The following is a 17,762-nucleotide window of genomic DNA, read 5'->3' as shown; positions in this document are numbered from 1 at the left end:
TCTCAACAACTAATTAGGCAGAAAACATTACTATAATACAAACCGGGAAAGGACCAGCTTGGTAGACCACTACATCAGGCAGTTAAATAAACTCACAGCAGACATCCATCCAGTAGGAGAATAGCCCAAAATATCAGAAGAACCAAGAGGTTTTTAGGAGAAACATAAGCTATCAACTGAGTTCACCTCTTCTCATCTGACTACACTCTAAGAAGTTGTTATAGTGCTCTAAAAGCAGCATGGTCTCCAAAATTATACAGCACACTTTGCAGTTATATCTTTAAGGTCACTAAGAACTTTATTTACTCTGGACAACTGACCAACCCTGCATACACAGTAACACAGAGGAGACAAAGAGCACAGAAAGATAAAAAAGCATAAAAAGTATAACCCTAACTGCTACACTCCTACCAGGAATGAGTACCAGTGACTCTTCGTTTAGTTTGTTATTTTAGCACTGTTTCCTATTTTGCTCTCACTTCCATAAGCCACATTGGAATTTCTGCAAATATCTTTTCAGTCCTTGTCACACTGAGCTACTTGAATGGAATGGCAGTACAAAGTCAAAGCTCTTACACAGCTTTAGAAGGACCTGGAATAAGTTTCTAAAAAAATCAGAGCATAAAGTTCCTCAAACCAAGCATATACATTTACAGTATGCAAGTTAATAACAAAACTCCTAGTCAGGATTCTGTCCTTATCAACATTCAAGTAAGACTGTAACAGCAATAAGACTAGAATTTATTTACTAGAACAATAAATATGCCATTCAACAAAAGAGAAATATTAAGACAAGGGTCTGAATTTTGGGGAGGTAGGGAGGGGAAATTGAGTCATTATGCAACAATCAGACTTTAGAAGTAACTACCAAAGTAGGCATACCAACTAAGTCACATGTACTACTCTAAAAGTATTTTCACAATTTTAAAATACTTAGTATAGTCACAGTTCAGTTTCAAAAAATCTATCAAGTCAGAAAAGCATTTTAAACACTTATTCATATAAATACTTAGGGTGCCATCAGATGACTCACTAATGGATAACAAGTTAAGAGGATTGACAACTCCTTTGATAATAACTAGTGGAACTACCCACCACATAGGATTTGCAAGGAAGGTGAACATAATGTGTATTTTCACTGTGTAGGGAAAAAGGTTCAAAAATCTTTCAGCAAAACTTTGGGAACATGACAGTAAATTCCTTACCCATTTTATTATTTTTTTATATATATTCTTTTGCTTACTGAATAGAAATAATAGTAAAAATACAATCTAAATTGCATTCTAATAGACAAGAGTACCATAAAAGAGACCATAGCTCAGAAATATTTTTCAGCAGAAAACATCGGAATTATGCAAAGTCCAAAAAGGTAAAGTAATTACAGATAAGAGAGATAGAGACAGATGTTGTTAACTAAGAACTTTGCTGAGAATCTGACAGTCATTAGAAATAACATTATTAGAAACAACAGTAGTCGCACAGTGAAAACTTCATGGGAACAAGGACAAAACTGCTTGATTATTAAACCATGTACAGATAAAATCATTTGGAGCTTTTTTTCGAAACTAAGAAGTTCTATATTCATGATAGGTCCAGTGTTTTTTAGTATTTCCCACTAACAAGCATAAAGATCTCTTCATTTACCCTAATCCTCAATTTGCAAAGGGTTTCAAGCTGAGAAAGACAGAATATGCTAGAGAATAGCTTCAGAACTCACTTTACAGTGAATGGAAAAATGCACTGAAAAGTAAAAAGGACAGGGATAAAGGCCCATAGCATGCCCAGACAGGAATATAAAAGAAAAGGAAATAATGGGCCTTCGGAATGAATCTCTCAGTCACAGAGGATCAGAAGTTGAACATAAGTCAATAGCAGGCTGTTGCAGAAAAGACTGCCACCGCAGTAAGCCGTATTGTAAGTAAACCTTCTATGCTACTCAGCACGGCATTTCCTCCCCTGGAGTACTGTACTTCAGCTGGGCAACACCATTCAGAGAATGAACACTCAACTTCAGAGGTATGCAGCATGGTTCTGGAAGGCAGGGGAATGATTTGCTCTCCTTATCCAGGGTGAAGAAAATGCATACTAAAGAGCTGAAGCTACAACAGAAAAGACTGAAATTGTAACTGAAGAAGCACTTCAACAGCAAGGACATAAAAGCAATCTGCTACCTGAAGAGCTTGAGGGTTGCCACTACTGTTGAAGTCTTTGCTAACAGATAGAACAAGCATCCTATCAGCAATGGCACTGGTATAGCTGATCCTGCTAGGAGGACAAAGGGAGGCACTAAGTCTCTGCTAGTGATGCGATTCCAAAGTTTATGTTTCAGTTTGGATAAACAACCTAAAAGCTTTCTATAGGTCTTGTGGAAAATTTTGCCTTTGTTTAACTGACAATTTATAATCACCATTTGAGGCCACAGACAGCTAGCCTAGTTTCCTGCCTGAAAAGTAATGGCTGGAAATCTTATAACCAGCCTTTTTACAGCAATAGAAATTTTACAATAATATTTTACACCAATAGAAATTCAGAATGACCTTACACCCTTAAACCTTTAAGAAAGATGAATGTTTAACCTTTTTTTTTAGTGAAACAAAAATCTCTGTTGTAAATAGGAACTGTTGAAGCAGAAGTACAAAAGAATAATCTTTCTGTAAGTCATTTTTCCCAAAAAAGTGTAGGGTTTTCATCCCTTCTCCCCAGTTTAATTCAAATTTCTATACTTGAAGTTGAGAACATCATGTCTTGAAGCTAACAAAAGCAGGTTCTCATAGACTTAATGTCTTATCAAGATGCAGCTCAGCAAGCGTACCCATTCTTGATCCCATTCTCCAAAACGAAAGTTATCTTTTGTTTTTGCTTGCTAATCCATAGAAGCCTTTAAAATGGCACAAATAGAGATGGCAGGATTTTGTTCTCTAAATCAATTTTATCCTCAGCCATCAACTAGATGTTCCAGCACACAGAAAGATCAGTCCTTCCCTTCTAATTCAAAAATCCATACTACCATTGCCCTTGCAAACTGCTAAACAAGCAGTATTGGCAATGCACTTGTGTTCTGTAATATATTTACTGCAAATCCCAACGGCTTGCCTCCTAATGCAGTTTTCTATTGTGTCTGTTCTTGTCAATACAGTGACTGGTCACCTTACAAGTAAGTTGCTTTGAGCAACTGTCTAAACATCAAAAAGCTTAAAGACAAAGGAAAAAAAAAAAAAAAAAGACCAAACAGAAAAAAGAGAACATGGATGTTGCTGAGGGAGGGTGACAAAAATTCAAAAACCCACACAAACTAAGAAGTCTTAAACGAAAACACAATTTAACCACTGATTTCTTGTTTTGTTATCCATAGCCAAAAAGGCTAGTTAGCTGTTCAGATCATGTATTAAGTACAAAATAATTTCAGACAGGCAGCCCTGACACAAAGCTTACCTAACACCCCTCAGAGAACTTTAATCTGTAATTTAATCATCAGTGCTAATTTGTTCACAAAGAACAAATGCTCTGAAAAACAAAGAAAAGGTGGGAGCAACTTAGCCAATCCCCACTTAGTAACTAGACTATTCTAATACACACTGCAATTTCTCATTAGACAGACTATTATAATTATAAAAAAGTTCAGGGACACTCACCAAACACATTGATTTCCTGAACTGATTTCCCCATATTAGAAAGTGTTTTTTATAAGTAGGCTTGCTAAAAACTGAAATAAGACTCAACACTCAAAACAAAAGAAATCCAAACAGCCCACCCACCTTGATACTGTCAAGATTCATATAAACCTATGGAAACAATATTAAAATCTCTTAACTTGAAAATATAATCAAAATACTTCCAAGGGATATTAGAATCCAAAAAAGGCTTGCAGCATTATTTCACAGGGTTGAAGTATTTTAAATGTTTGTTTTGCTGGAGGTTTTTGTTTGTTTGTGCAGCACTAGGACTTCTTTCTTAAAAGAAACAACCTCAGGAAATAACTGATTTTTAAATCTAACCAGATTTAACTAGAGTTCAGTTAAGATTAAACTCAATTTCAGCAAGCTCTAATCCACTTTTCAATCACCTCCAGCATGATGCCAGAAAAAGTTCACCGGTGGAGTTTTACAGGAGCCTTTCCTGCAATCTGTTTTACTAATATGATCAGCAACACAGCCCGAAAAAGACATCAAGCAGTAAGAAAACTTGCTCTATAAAAGAGTTAGAAAGAAAAGTAAATACTAAGGCTGCAAGGAAATGGAAATACATTATTTTATCCAGAAGAAAATAAAAGCAAAGGCTAAAGAGACCTTACAAGAGTAAATGGGCAATGAAACAATTGTACATAACCAAGATTTATACACAATAGGAGTAGACATCCCTAGCCATGTAAAATGATGGCTCTTGAGCTTACAATTACCATTCATGAGCAAGAATTCAAATGTGAAAGGAGTCTCCAGCAGTTCAGTATTTCATGGCAGTCAAAAGGAAAAACTTGGTAATTTTACTGAAGAATAAATAAAAATTAAAAAAAAAAAATACCCAGACAAAAACCATCCAGAAAACAGGAAAAGGTGGTAATACAAATCTCTCATTCACCAGCATCCTGAGAGCTGCATATAGTTCTAGTTCCCTCTTTTAAAAGTCTAATTTAAAAAGGTTGAATGAAAAGCAAAGAAAGTGATCAAAGAAAGCTTCACAACTGTTTAACCTGGGACTGCCCAACCTGAAAAGGAGTCAACACAGATGGGCTGAAAGAGGTTTAACATTTTGACTCCACTGAAAACACAGCTAGCCATCAACAGCTTCTGTCCTGAGAAGCATTGACCATCTAATAAAGACAATGGAAACCAGGTTCAAAGCAAACAAAGGTGGGGAGTCATCCTAAATCAGGACCAACTTTCCCCTCATAACAGCACAGCAATAGTGGAAACACACTAGAAAGCAGTTTTACAGAGGAGGGCTCTGGTGCCCAAGTTGAATATGCACCAGCCCCACAAGCACGTGCTGATGAAGGCTACACCTCACCTGAAGACAGAGGAGAATGACTGTAACTAACTGGCTGATAAAAATAATTCCCCTTTCTGTTCCCCTTGTTTGGCAAGAAGAAAGATGCTGCTAAACTGGAGCAGGTCTAAGTGTCACCAGTAAGATGATCATGCAATCAGAGCACACATCATACCAGGGAGAAAATAGATAATATCAGCTTCAAGAAGAGGATTAATGGGGAGACAAGATGTCATTGCTGAAAAATAAGTGATTATGGAAAGGACTATGTCAGCTCCTTCTCAGAGGTGCACAACAGAAGAACAAAAGTCACACAATGGTTACCAGTGCAGAAAGGCAAACTCCCAGTTGGTAAAGGATAAAATTCTTCACAATAAGGGCAGGTCAAACACTATAAAGTGTTGCCCTGACATGTCACGCAATATTACCTCCAGAAAACTGTTATAAGTAGAAATTTGCTACTTACAAGAACACAGGTTGCAAATTCAGGTTCACTATGGGATCAACTTGCAAGAACTTTAAAAAGCTGTGGCCTCCAAGTAATCATAAGGACTAATACATTAAACTAGCTTTTTTGCCAATTAAATGCGGACAAAACTATGAATTCCCCTGCCTTTGTTTTTCCCCTTTGTGAGAGGAACTATGTACGCAACTATTGTTCAAATATCTACACTTAAGAATCCAACTAAGAAGTGTAATGCAGAAAGTGACAATAGTAGTGTTTGACAGAATTGCCATTAGATGTCCCTAAACCTTACCCCAAGTTGAAAAGTAATTTCAGTGGTTCCATTCAAAGCTGTTATCATTTTTAAAGCACATACTGTGCAGTCTTCTGATAAGTGCCAGTTGATCCAAAATTGGTTTTAAAGGCTTTTACTGTATGCCAGTGGTGATCTATCAAGTCTAAAGGATCTTAATTTTCCATTTTGCATAGGAGACACTGCAATTTCAGCACTTTGCTGCAAACACTTAAGTACAGAGGGACAAAAGGCAATTCAGATGCTCAGCTTGATTTTGTATAACAACCAGCAGAAGGAGTAAAACCATAAGCTTTCCCCACAGAATCTGTTGTGACAAAAGGATATTGCACATTCAGAAAGCATCTCCACTCCTAAAGTTACCAGGACTGTTTTAAATTCCCTCCAACTGAACAGATACAAAAAGTATATCAACAGATGTTGCAATGCAAGCTGCAGCAATGCCACAGAAATATAACAATGTAGCTGGTAGGAACAGTGTTCCTCACTCTGGCTCTGTGAGGAACCTGAAATCTGGTAGACTTAAGTCTAAAACAAGAGATGATCAGGCCCTATTTAACATATGTACACTGTTTACACTCTGACACGCTTTTGAATTAAGTTCTATATCTGACAGTGCCCTGAATCTGTCAGATAACTCCTTCACAATAATGTTGGCCTCAACTTGAAACATGGTTCAAAAGTCACGAAAGCTGAGGTAATTACTCTAGTCTTTTCTCCTCTTTAAAACTGGCAACTGTATTTGTGGTTGAAATAGCTAGGCTGCTGACACAACTGCACTCATTTAGAAACCAAATGTTTGTAGAATAAGTACAATTTTTTCAGAGGAAAATACTGTCACAATCAATCCCACCATTTTCTCTTTTAAATAAAAACAGTTTTTGCATGTCTTTTGTGGCTGTGCCAACTGTAAAATGCTTTTGAAACATTCACTGCACACCACCAAAACCTTAAGGAGTTTTTCATTCCAATAATTAAAATGTAGAGAAAAAGAAGAAAATTAATTTATCTTCAAATCCCTTTCAACAGCAAAGCCATCCTACTCAAGAGCTGCAGAGAGCTAACTAAGCTTCTTAATTCCCTCCTGTTTAACCCTCTCCTGAAGACTGATGTTCTAATGAGATATCATAAGAAGACTTTGTCCTTTGCCATGAAGCATTAGAAATTATTCCACAGAACAGTCCAGGATAAAACAGACATGTAAATCCTGTACAACTGGTTAACACAATCAATGCAGCTTTGGAGTTTATATACTTTTCTACAACAGGTATGCTACTGAATGACAGGTCTGCCTCCAGGCAGGTCGCAGAGATCAAAAAGACCCACCCAAAGAGAAGGAAACCTTGCTATAACTGCTGGGATAGCAGAAACCTAGACGCTGCAGTAGTTTATAAGTCTAGCACTGCCGAACTTTTTTTCCTGTGGCTGCCTGCCAATGAACAAAAGATAATCTTGCACCTAACCAATCCAGACATTAAATGCACAGGAAAGAAACCTTATCTTCTGACTTATGACAGAAGATGACAAGCAGAGCTGGCAAAAATAAAGACGCAGCGCCCTAGGAGCCAAGGGCAGCAACTCTTAAGTACAGCAGGATTTTTAATACCCAACCAACTCTTCATCTTGGCACTAGCAGTTGATTCATCTGCTTTGCCAGCCACAGATGTCACACTGGGGAAAATCTCACTTGGACCGTATAACACAGAAAAGAAATTGAAGACCACAAAATGTTCTTGACACATATGAAAACAACATCTAAATCAACACACATCCTATCTAAACAATCCTCAGGTGGTTACTTCTGTTTTAGGGATGAAAAACTTGGTCACTAACTATTCACCTTACAATAATTTCTACGAATATGGTGTGTCTACATAAAACATGCTCTTAATAAAAAAACTCTGGAATTCTTAAATTAAAAGCCGATGCAGAAAAAGAAGGAAACAAACAAAAACAAGTCTAAACCAGACACAAATGTGTCAAAAAGATTATTTCCTGGTCACTATTCAGCCAGCAGGTTGATACAAAGCAGCACGTTGATTTAAGCACACATCACTCAGTTAAACATTGCAAAGGGCCAAAGCTAAATTTGAGAGGGAAGTCTTTCTGTGGCCATTTCTGGACTTAAATGCAACATATTCAAGTGAAAAGGTCTGCTGTTTGTGTATGCAAAGTTCATCTCACTTAAGTCTGTTTATAACAACACTGAAGTCTTGACTAACTTTATTTTAGTTAAATTGTAACTGATTACTAAATTAAACAAAGACAGAAGTGCTGACACAAATCCATCGGTGCAAGAACTCAAACTCATTTACATGCAGGCTAACTGCAAGTACTTAATTCTATCTAAGTGACTGTGCCTTAACAGTGATGTACACACCACACTCCATAAATAAACTCTGATGCAGTGTAATTTTTTTTCAAACACCAGCCCAAGCACTCTGAAGAGCTTCACACAGAGCAAGTACAGAATCCAAACAGGAGGGAAACCTTAAAAATGTTAAAGCTTGTTCACTGGAAAGTATCCCCATCACTGCATTTTCCAGTAACAAAGATGTTGTCAGAAATGACAATTTTTCTTGTCCCCTGATGATGCCTTGCTAGCATTTGGTTATAAGCCATAAAGCAGGAATCATTTCAGCCTGTCAGGAGTCTAGCTAATGCCCAGTTTCCCCCTAGAGAGAATTCCTGTCAAACGTAATGAGAGCTCCAAAGGCCCTTTCTACAACATAATGAGCACTTAGGCCATGCTGGTGATCAGCCAGCAAAAAGCATCAATTTGAGCCTGGCTACACCCTTGGGGGTAGACGTCACCAGTTAATAAGAATTATGATTACTATCTGTCAAAAGACTCCTCAGAACTTATCGTTAGCAGTGGAAATTCAGAAGAATGTCATTGTTAGGATTTCTTTCTTTTTTTTTTCTTCCTGTAATCTAAGGCCACCTACATACTAAACTGCAACACCATTTGGCATCCTCACTGGAGGCATCTAAATCAATAGCCTTTAGCATGAAGCAGAAATTAGAATTACTTAACATGTAAAAGCATAGTATCTGACACTCACATCCAGAGAAATGTATTTATACCTTCAAAAGCCTATTATTTTCTTAACAGCATGCACAGAGCAAGTGTGCACTACTCTCCCCAGCTACAACTAACACAGATATAATGCTCTGTCATAAATCTTAAAAGCTTCCGAAGTATCACCGCCTACTGGGTACATAATTCTAATTGCCATACATACAGAACATTAAACCTTTATACATATGTTAAGGTCAAAGTGGGAACCTTAGTTCTCACCCACTTTAATCCTGCAGGTTTAATTGATTTTACTTAAAGTTAATTCCTAGTACACTAACTGAAATCACACATTCTCTTCAAAGAGCTCCTTAAAATAACATCCATTCTGCAGCAAATGATCTTCCTATACAGATACTGGCGTCTTCAGGGGTTACAGTATGCCAAGAAGTTGTTGAAGAGAAAAAAATGCAAGAAAAAAATCTTGAAAGCACAAAGATCAGAAAAATCACCTCACAGAAAAATTGACATTCTTCTAAAACACAAGCCACAAGAACATTTGTTAAGCTACAGTACAGAACCCAGTCAAATACTAAGCTTGCTGTTCCATCAGGTTATTTGGTGCATTATTTTAAAAAAATAAATCTGAAGGGCAGAGAAGCAACAAGGAGTGCATCACACAAGTTTGATGGAGTCTGGTAAACTCTGTGTTACTTCTTTTAATGGTGTTTTGAATTGAAACAAGCAAAAAACCTTCTAAATCCTTAAAGAATACCTACCCAGATTTGCAGATAGAAAGCTATCATGGAATTACAATGCCATCCTACCAAATATGGTATTTTTAGGGGAAAACAAAACAAACAAAAAAAAAAAAATTCAAAGAGTTCAGAGTTACAAAAGCAAAATTCAACTCCGTAATTCACTTGCTTAATGAATGTCTTTGAATATACTGAAGATCTGAAGCCTGAACTAATCAATTTCTTCGCTGTGCCCTAGCCGGTCAGCCATGCTCTTTAATTTAATGAAACAAGAGTTTTAGATGAAATAGCACATACACATCAAGAAAGAATTGTATTGTTGCACTTTGAAATGTGTCCAACTGCGCAACTTCATCTAATGATAATTTTTTTAAGAGGCCATCGATTTCTGAAAGACTTATTGTACTAGCATCTTGATGAAAAAGTGAATGTCAGCATATCTACAGAATACTTACACCCTGCCATTAATGCTTTATTTGGCAGACAATGACTACTCAATTGAGGGTCCTCTGGGCTGTGCAATCATTTAGCTTTTCTTCTCTTATGAAGTCCTTAGTGTCTTGTTCCAGTTCAATACTCTTTTTATTCACCATTATAGTGGCCATAAGTGTGAATTTTATGGGAACTTGCAAACTCATAGTCATAACTAGATCTTTCCAAGTCACTAATCTGTTCATACCTTTATAAGGCTGGGATATGAGTAACTATGACTACATATGTTACAGAGACACAGGATCAGTTCTACATGTCAGCGCCTATACCAGTAACAAAACAAACAAACAAAAAGAAACCCAACTCAAAATATCTCATACTTGCAAAGAACTGAACTGCATTTTTAAAATCACAGCTACAAGATCTTTTCTATTTATGCCAAAGTCTTTCAGAACCAATACCAAAAAAGGTGCTGCCACTTAACCTAATCTACACCTTATCTGACAGGAGGTAGGCAAAAGACTACTAATCAGGCTACAAATCAGGCTATTGATTCAGACACGATACCGTCATCTGACCATAAACAGCACAGCTACATTTAAATGCACCAGACAGACTGCAGATTTTGCGGCTTCGAAAACAAAATGTCTTACCTGTTTGTGCATTTCAATGTTTAATCCATACGACATTTCATAGTACTGCAAATAAATGAGTACACGTTATTTTCTTATGCTGACTTACATTATATTAAAAGATATTTATTGAAATAAAGATAAAAACAAATATACTTACCATCACATAATGCCTCTGCATTTCCGTCTTTTCACTTGCCAGTTTCTCACATTCCAATTTAAGGCTACAAAATAGATCATGCTTTAATGTAACATGTCATTTTTTTTGGCATCTACCCTTCCTATTTGTATTTTGACATAAGCTGCTAATTAATAAAAAAAATAATAAACTGACTTGCAATATAGAAAGACTTAATCATACTTGAAATAAAAAGGCCAAAGAAGAAATTTAAAGAACATGCCTTGAGTGCTGTATTAGGCCTGAACTGTCTACAGAACCTAAACATATCCACTCTTCCTATTTTGACAAAGAGCTGCTATTAAGTGCTGCAACTTGCAAGTTAGAATAGGATCTGAATTTACTGTAAGTACTTTTCAGGAGTAAAAAAGATAAAAATAGAGGCATTTCTTTCTACACAGCATTTAGTAAGTGACTGCCAAGTAACACCACTCACATTTACAATTACAACTCGAGTATAATTCTTACCTTAAATACATTCTAGCAAATGTTACCTTGCCCAGTGCTTGAAAACTGGTAATTCTGAGTATCGTTTACTGGCAAGTTTCTTTTCCACTTTTGTTTTCATAAACAAAAGTAAGTTGCATTTACATGTCTCATCACAAACCATGATATAATTCTGACTACTTTCACCGAGAGCCTCAATGTTCCCTTTGTTTTCTATCAAACTGATTTTTTTAAAACTGTTACTTGTGAACATCCTATTGAACAGTTCATGTGCAAGCAGTATTTTTCAATCACAGCTACAAAGCCAGATGTTTAGAGTTTAAATTGTATTTCCTAAGCAATGAATGGCTTAAGCAAGTTAACGCTACAGTATCATAGGTAAAGGAAGAGGAAGCATAACTAAAACAAATCAATTTCTGACTGGGAAACCTGTAAAGCTTTTACTTCTGTCCAAATATTCCAGGTGCTCATAAGTACAAAATCAGTGAAGATTAATGCTCCTTAACACCACATGTCCAGGGTCAAAAAGAATCTGTACCCTAAATCTCTGGAAGGACCTCAGCAGCACGCACACACCCACAAAGAAGGGCAGCAACGAGACGTGCATCCCGCAACTTCCAAGGATTCTGGTAAACTTTGTTACTGCTCTGAGTACTTGTTTGTTTTAACCGTCCTTCCTGACTCTCAACCACAGGACGCTGGCATTTTATTAATTTTTGCATTAACACCACACACAAATGAGCAAACAGGAGAAGTAGCCTCCTTAACGCGCTGTGCCACAGAACCGGCGCAGGTCTTCCCGTGATACTCTGAAATGACCCCTCCACATACGGGTTCCCAAGACACAGCGTGTTTTTTCAAACGCACAGAGCTGCCGAACGCTCCATTTTCGGCAGTTCAAGCACGGGCCCGCGCAGGGCAGGGCTGTCCCCCGTGCGCGCCCGGTCCCCCCGGCAGCCCGCGCCGGGCCGGGGCCGCCCGCGCTCCCCTCCCGGCCCGGCGGGGTCCCCGCGGGGCTCGGCCGCGACGCCGCACGCCACCGCCTGGACGCGCCCGTTCGGTGCAGCCCCGCGCCGGCGGGGACCGCGCGGTAGTCCCTGGTCCCGGGGCGGCCCGCCGCCGCTCACCTGTGGTACTGCGCCTGGAGGAACTGGAACTCTTCTTTGATGCGGTCCAGCGACTCCGGGATGGTGAATTTAAAAGGCTGGCCCGCAGCCTGGTGCGGGGTCTGGCGCGGTGGCGGCATGGGAGAGAGATGCACGTTCAGACACTGCGCGGCCACCCCGCGAGGAAGAGGAGGGGGCGCCGTCCATCGCGGCCGAGCCGGAGGGCTAGAGAAAGCGTCCGGCCCGGTCCGCCTCCGCCCCGGGGCGCAGCGCACTTGTTACCCACCTTCCCGTCCCTCATCTGCGGTGGGACCGAGGTTAACCGCCCTCCGGATCCGACCCACCCGCTCCTGCCGCCGCCGTCTACACGAAAGCGGGAAGTGCCGACTCCTCCCCGCCGACCCCCGCCGCAGAGGCACAGCCAGCCCCGTTCCGGGCGCTGTGTGTTGGCGGATGCTGCCTGGCCCGGCGGCAAGCCCCCGCCGTCCTTCCCAAGGCAAGTAAGTTGCCCACGCAACAAAAAATACTGGGGGCCGTTCCGGCAGGCAGGATTAGCCGCTCGACCCCGGAGAGAATGAACTTGTGAGGGCACCTTCCTCTCCCTCCCCCCAGTTCCAGCCGAGCAACCGAGCTGGAGCTGCGCTGCGGACCGCCCGGCCCTCGCCCCGGACCGGCGGCCCAAGCCATACTTACGGGGTGCCGGCTCTGGGGGAACATGGCTCCGGCCACGGCGGGTCTCCCTCGCAGCGCGGCTCTCGCGGCGAGACGCCCTGCCCTGCCCCGGCTTCACACCCGGTGCGCCAAGGGGACCGGAGCGGCGACACCCGCCGACGGCCTTCCCTCCGCCGCCGCGGGCAGCAGCGGGGCGAGGCGCGGCTCAGTGCCCCCGCCGCGGGGACATTCCCCAGCCGCGGCGTCCTTTGTTGCTGTTGTTCCAAGGAGGGCTGAAGATGGCCGGGAAAGGCGGACGAGCCGCGCTTGGGACGGTCACCAGCGCTCCGCGCTCTTTCGGCGGCGCTCCGACCGGCGGGCGGCGCCCGCAACGCCCGGGCGCGGCGGGACGGGACCCGACGGGGCTCGGGGGGAGGCAACAGCCGCCCCTCGGCAGGAGCGAATAATCCCCTTCACGGGCTCGCAGTGGTCGATGCGATTGTAAGGCCGGAAACCCCAGGCGGAGGCGACTCTTCTCTTCTGCCCCTTGTCAAAAGGGGAAAATCCAGCCGGAGGGAGGGGATCGCAGTGTCCGCGGCGGGAGCGTCGCAAGCCGAGGGGGCGAAGAAAGTCTCCAGGCAGGCACGCGTTGCTCCCAGGCGTCGGCGCAGGGGCCAAACCACCCGCAAGACACAGGGCGATGAACAAGGGAGGAAGGCAGGAGGAGGAGGAAGGAGGCGGGCGGGGGCTCTCGCACAGACGTCGCGGATCGGAGCAGCTCCAATAGCAGATGCACGAAACGCTGGAGGGCAGAGGAAAGGGTACCACACACGCAGCACAGACTCTGCCGTTAGTTGCAGAGAAGTCCCCAGGACAAAAGGAAAGCAAACCCCTCAAGATGCTCGCTGGCTTTAGCCTCCAGGCAACCAGCCCCGTTGGGGAAGATTAAAAAAAAAAAAAAAAAGAAAAAAAAAATAGAAATGAAAGCGTTCGTTTGAGGTTCAAATCAGACGGGAAGCTCCTTCGTGCAACAGCCACCACTACAGCCTCTTACTGGCGGGCGCGTATCTGGGAGCTGCGCGTCTCACCAGAACCCCCCTATCGCGATACATCGCGGCAACATCAGCAGCATCATCCTCATCCTCGCTCTCCTCCGCGGTGGCCCGGGATAAAGTTCCTCCCAGCTGAAAAATCCGAACGGGAACACCACCGGCTTCCTTTGCCCCGGCCCCTCCGCGCCGGCCAAGGGCAAGGAGAAGCCGAGGCGGCGGCCTGGCGGGCGGCGCTCGGCGGGACCGGAGCGCGGCTGCGGCCGAGCTGGACACGCCGAGCTCGCCCGCGCCGCTTACATTAGCACGCGGTTTCACACTCCGCCGGCTAACCAGCCGCGCGGCCCCGCCCACGCCGCCGCGCGGGGGGGCGGCCGGCCAATCGCCGGCCCCGCCGCCAACGTGGGCCCGTGACGCGACGCGGCCCCGCGGCCCAATGGCAGGAGCCGGAGTCGCGCCGCCTCCCGGCTCTCGCTGGGCCGCGTCTCTGCGGCGGAGCGGCGGCCGCGCTCGGAGCCGGCCAATGGGAGGGCGCGGAGCGCGCGGCGCCGCGGGGGGCGGGGAAGGTCGGCGGGAAGGAGAGCGGGGAGGCCGCGCTGTCCGTCAAAGTAACGTGGGGCCCGCGCGCGCGGGCGGGGCTGCGGCAGCGGGCGCGCGGCGCCTGCGCGCGGCGCCTCCGCCGGAGCCGCGGGGCGGCTCCGTCCGGCTCGGGCAGCGCCTCAGCTCCGCACCGCCCGCTCCGCCTGCGCTGCCCGCATCACACTGCCCGCACCGCACTGCCCTCATCACACTGCCCGCACCGCACTGCCCGCATCACACTGCCCGCACCGCACTGCCCTCATCACACTGCCCGCACCGCACTGCCCGCATCGCACTGCCCTCATCACACTGCCCGCACCGCACTGCCCGCTCCGCACCGCCCGCTCCGCCTGCGCTGCCCTCATCACACTGCCCGCACCGCACTGCCCGCATCACACTGCCCTCATCACACTGCCCGCATCGCACTGCCCGCTCCGCACTGCCCGCATCGCACTGCCCTCATCACACTGCCCGCACCGCACTGCCCGCTCCGCACCGCCCGCTCCGCCTGCGCTGCCCTCATCACACTGCCCGCATCACACTGCCCGCTCCGCACTGCCCTCATCACACTGCCCGCATCACACTGCCCGCATCACACTGCCCTCATCACACTGCCCGCATCACACTGCCCGCTCCGCACTGCCCTCATCACACTGCCCGCACCGCACTGCCCGCATCACACTGCCCTCATCACACTGCCCTCATCACACTGCCCGCTCCGCACTGCCCTCATCACACTGCCCGCACCGCACTGCCCGCTCCGCACTGCCCGCATCACACTGCCCTCATCACACTGCCCTCATCACACTGCCCGCTCCGCACTGCCCGCTCCGCGCCCCAGCCCCAGAGCGGCGGCGACGCCCGTGACAGTGCGGCGGGTGGGTCGGGCGCACGGCCCCACCTCGTTCGCCAAACGGCGGCGGCGGGGCCGCGGCACCTGCTGACAACGCGCCGTGGAAAACGCCGAGGGAAGGATGAGCCCTCCCGCGTGCTTGCGCGACTCAGGGCACGCCAACTGCCGTGTTGGTTGGAATGACCCTCTGATCCGACGGAAGCTGTCCTTTGGGGAAAACTGCCTTCTTTTTAAGAGGGGTCTGATAGAGGAAAGCTGTCAATAACTTTGGTTTATAGGCCCACTTGAGATAGATGAGGGTCAAACAAATTCCACAGGCTCTGTGTGCTTGCTGAGGAGATGACAAATGGTGACATAGCTTGCAGTGGGAAGTACACTTCAAAACATATCCTCTATTAGCAAGCACCTTATTCATAGCAGAATTCCACAATGAAGTGTGAAATACCTCTGGACTTAAGACATTGCCTTAATACACACTTTTGCTGTTGGTATATACTTGTGTGCTGCCTAAAAAGAGGTCTTAGAATGTTGAACCACATCATTTAAACATGGTAAGGGTATTTTTTATAATTCCCCACTAGCCTTTAGAGATTGCTTCCTTAGAATTACATTGTGGTTCATCTTGTATCCTAAAGAAAGAGCATTCTGTGTTTAATATTTGATAGGAAATCTAATGTTTTGCAATATCAAAGTAAAGCTTTACTCCTTCAGAGTGATAATTTCCCATTATTATTCCCAAAATGTTCTGTATTCCCAGTTTTACTTAAAAACATCCAACACAAAAGGGAGTGAAATTGTCTCAGTCTTCTGCGGTGAAAAGTTTGGACTTTGTTCCAGGACAGCAGAGTTTTGTCAATGAGCACTGATACATCTGTGTCTCCGTGCATGTCTGTATATATGTATACAATGGGGTCTATATATAATGGGGTCTATATATAATGGGGTCTGTACCTATACATATGCTTGTATGTTTCTGTTAATGCATATGATGCATATATGCATGCATCCTGGGGAATGCATAAATAAACATGGACTTTTAATGGTTTCTAAGAGATGTGACAAAATATCCTTGATAGTGAGCTTTGATAGACTGTGGTTCCCAGGATGGGAGTGTAAACTTGTCTGGTGTTCCACCTGCATAAGCAAAGCTTAAAGTCTTGCATTCTGTTCCCAGCTCTTCCCTTGTTGTGTTGGACAAGCCAGCTCACTGCTCAGTTCATGGCAATGGAAAGCTTAATTACTTAATGCTTATTAAAGTACTTAGATCTTCAGATGAAAGGTGCCATAAAAATGCAAACTATGATTATATACTTTGTGTGTGTATCTAGTAGCTATGGAGTCTATAATAATGTAACAATTACCTAAGTTTTGTTGTACTTTGCTTAACCTGCTGGCACAAGTTGTTAAAGAGACATTGACAGATATGACATTAAAACAACACTAAGTTTTGGAACATAAACAAAAGGGGTTTGGTTTTTTTCTTAATTGCTCACCTACATGAAAGTTGAAATGTCATGTTACCTATATTTGTCAACATTAAAACATCCAAGGCATGTTTTAACAGAAGGAGAAAAGCTCTGTTTTCCTGGTTCTTATTAACAAGTGCTTTTAACCTTCTTTGATTCTGGAATCAGACACTTAAGGGCATTTTGAATCTTATCCATTGTATTTAAGAGAGAAGAGCTGTACAAGCAGAAGTAGAATCAAATGTGCTCTTTTTTTTTGTTTGTTTTTGTTTTTGTTTTGTTTTGTTTTTAATGAGAGCTACTGACATTACATAGCAGGAATTATAACCAACATGATCTGATGTTTAACTAATTTATAATGCATCATCACTGGCTCATTAAAGCATGAAAAAAATTCGTTTTGTTGGATGGGTATAAATCTGGATTAATTCCAGGAAACTGAACATTCTCGTTCCATGGCAATATTCACTATTTACTCCATAGAAAGGCAGCAAAATATGGTTAAGCATGTTGTATTCAAGTAGGTAGCATTCTGCCACAATGCTGTATATACTCTACACAATTCTCCAACTGGATTAAAAATACTTGTTTTTAAATTTCTGTCTCAGGTTTCAAAAATAAAAATATTTCCTTCAGTATTAACCCTTCCAACTGTTCTGCCCAGTCATCCGTTTTACTCTGTTGTTTGAAATAAATTGTTTTTTACTGTAAAAATGTTTGTGTCATCTTCCTACCTCATAAAGCAAAAGGCCTAATCCTAAACTGGCTACCAAAAATTCACACTGGAAGCAGTTGGAGTTTTGAGTGAAAAAAAAGCATGCTTGGGTCCAAAATGTAGGTTAAATACGCTG

The 17,762-nt window shown here is 43.6% G+C and overlaps 1 protein-coding gene across 19 annotated transcripts in view; it reads right to left on the bottom strand.

Moving 5' to 3' along the window:
- Positions 1 to 14,346, bottom strand: part of LOC110478036 (TLE family member 1, transcriptional corepressor) — a 136,731-nt gene extending 122,385 nt beyond the window's left edge. For 9 of the 19 annotated variants that reach the window (XR_014951019.1, XR_014951023.1, XR_014951020.1 and 6 more), the window contains exons 1-4: positions 13,007 to 14,307; positions 12,335 to 12,435; positions 10,743 to 10,806; positions 10,604 to 10,648 (exon numbers count right to left, since the gene is read on the bottom strand). Coding sequence is in view for 10 of the 19 variants with exons in the window: in XM_021544347.4 (XP_021400022.1) it covers positions 10,604 to 10,648; positions 10,743 to 10,806; positions 12,335 to 12,435; positions 13,007 to 13,030 (234 nt within the window). In the remaining 9 variants the exon portion in view is untranslated. The other 10 variants (XR_014951026.1, XR_014951027.1, XM_085565975.1 and 7 more) reach the window with 3 other exon arrangements.
- Positions 14,347 to 17,762: the final 3,416 nt, after the last annotated feature.

This window comes from Lonchura striata, chromosome Z (assembly GCF_050655825.1).
Source record: "Lonchura striata isolate lonStrDom1 chromosome Z, ASM5065582v1, whole genome shotgun sequence".
Taxonomy (NCBI): Eukaryota; Metazoa; Chordata; class Aves; order Passeriformes; family Estrildidae; genus Lonchura; species Lonchura striata.
The sequence above is the reverse complement of the archived record's forward strand: the minus strand, read 5'-3'. Positions and strand labels throughout refer to the sequence as shown.